Source organism: Amborella trichopoda, chromosome 9 (genome assembly GCF_054954075.1).
Source record: "Amborella trichopoda isolate Santa Cruz 75 chromosome 9, AtrichopodaSantaCruz75HAP2 v2.0, whole genome shotgun sequence".
In the NCBI taxonomy this organism is placed as follows: Eukaryota; Viridiplantae; Streptophyta; class Magnoliopsida; order Amborellales; family Amborellaceae; genus Amborella; species Amborella trichopoda.
The window spans coordinates 26,902,098-26,904,113 of NC_142344.1; the positions used below are offsets into that span (position 1 = coordinate 26,902,098).

General features: G+C 42.4%; 1 protein-coding gene across 1 annotated transcript; it reads right to left on the reverse strand.

Annotated features, from left to right (window-relative positions):
- Positions 1–590: 590 nt before the first annotated feature.
- Positions 591–1,028, reverse strand: LOC148780470 (uncharacterized). The gene has a single exon (XM_088847791.1). It carries the CDS (start codon positions 1,026–1,028, stop codon positions 591–593), a length of 438 nt encoding a protein of 145 aa, XP_088703917.1.
- Positions 1,029–2,016: the final 988 nt, after the last annotated feature.

A 2,016-nucleotide genomic window follows, 5' to 3' on the forward strand; every position in this document is an offset into this window, starting at 1 on the left:
GAAAAGAGAAAAGAAAATATTGAGAGAGGGAGTGATAAGACTTTGTTTTAGAGAGGGTAAAAGAATCCACCTGAAAGCAGGGGGCAATGGATTTGGACCCGACCCGGGATCCGATGACTGGACCTAACCTGTGTCTGAGCATGGGTCCAAAAAAAATTAGACCTGGCAAATACGGTCCAGGTCCAAGTATGGGAAGCAAACACTATTTGGATCCGGATCTGGGCCTATGTATTCTTGACCCGAATACTATTATTATTTAAATAATATATATTATATAATTTTTAATAATATTTGACCAATATTTTAAAAACTAGTTATAGTATTTAAATGAGGGCAATCCTTAGCACAATGGCCAGGCTTGCCACATATGAGGCACACGTTCTGCTTCCTGTAGCATTTGCGGTAGTGTGGTTGTCTTTTCCACAATGAGAGCATACTGGGCATCGATCACTTTCCATATTGCCCGGGTGATTCTTCTGAGCCCTCTGATTAAGCTGGTAGAGCCTTCCTCTAATATGCCTCCTTAAAAATTGTTGAGGCTTCTTTCAAAACCTCCCCAGCGGCACAACCTTCATCTTTCATTCCTTCCTCTATCTATGGTCCTCATAGTCGCTTTCAATCTTTAAGGCAAGGTCTACTAATGGGGCGTAAGCCTTCAGGTTGGGTGACAATACTCTTCCTCTAATATCCGTCCGAAGGCCACTCTCAAATTTGGCTTCCTTTAGGGCCTCGGTGTTAATAATGTGAGGCGCATACCTAGGCAGTTCCAAAAATTTAGCGGCATATTGTTCAACTCTCACACTCCCTTGTTGGAGTTCAATAAACTCTACTTCTTTCCTCACCCTGACGGAGTTTGGGAAGTATTTCTCGTCAAACACTGTGAAGAAGTTTTCCCATGTGGCTTCTGTTCCTGACTCCCTCCAGGATTTCTTAACCGAGTCCCACCAACGTTCCGCCTCTCCTTCCAACATGAAGGCTTCTAATCTGACTTTCTGCTCATTCGAGCAATGCAACACTTCTAGGATCATTTCTATCTGTTTCTTCTACCTCTCAGCTTTTTCTACTCCTCCTTGCCCTAAAAAGCTTAGGGGCATCGGCCTGTTAAACCTCTCTCTAAGGCTACTTGTCATTTTGCTACGAGGTAGGGTTAGACTGAGCTGGCATTGACTCTTTCATCATTGGGGTCATTGCCCCTAGAGCTCTATAAAACTCACCGACCATCTCGATGTTCTCATTCCTAGAGCTCGCATTGTTGGCACGAGTCTTCGGCATCTTCAACTTAGCACAGGAGCACCCAGTCACTAATCAATCCTAAAACCATTCCAAGGACTCTTCTAAAACCCCCTAGGCCAAGAATCCTATCCTGGCGGCTCTGATACCATATATGTCACGACCCTGCCCTCGACCCCCATTCCGTACTCGATAGAGGATGATCGGGTGCAGATTCATGATCTGTATGTAGCGTACGTCACTCAGGTCGGAGTGAATTCAACGCTTTAATAATGTGGTAAACGGAACAAACCATGGAAAATAAAAATCAATAATTCTAAGTACAAATGAATATTTAAAATTTGAAGAATCCATACATCATTACAAGGACATTATAGAAAGTTCTTCCAAAAATATTACACTTGAGTCTGGGGGCACCAGAGCCCAAAAGTACATACATTTCGAAATACACAAAATACAGCGCTAACTGCCCAATTACATACAAGATCTGAACTTCCTCTTAAGCAGAAAGGACTTCAGCTCCCAACTCCAACACACGAACTTCTGGCCCTCGACTTGGCACTATGAATCTACAAGTGGGGAGATGCAGGGGGATGAGCTAGAAAGTCCAGTAAGTAGATCTAGGTGTTAGGCATCATTAATGAGTCCATTCATATATCATAAGCAATTCTTCCAATTATAAGAGGTCATCAAGCAATAGTCATGCATCTTAGAAATCAGATCAATATATCAATTATGACATCATATCCAAATGTTAGGTATCATTCAATCATTAGAATCATCAAC

Excerpts from the sequence above, each read along its gene's own strand:
- LOC148780470 (XM_088847791.1), bottom strand. The coding sequence starts at position 1,028 with ATGATCCTAGAAGTGTTGCATTGCTCGAATGAGCAGAAAGTCAGATTA.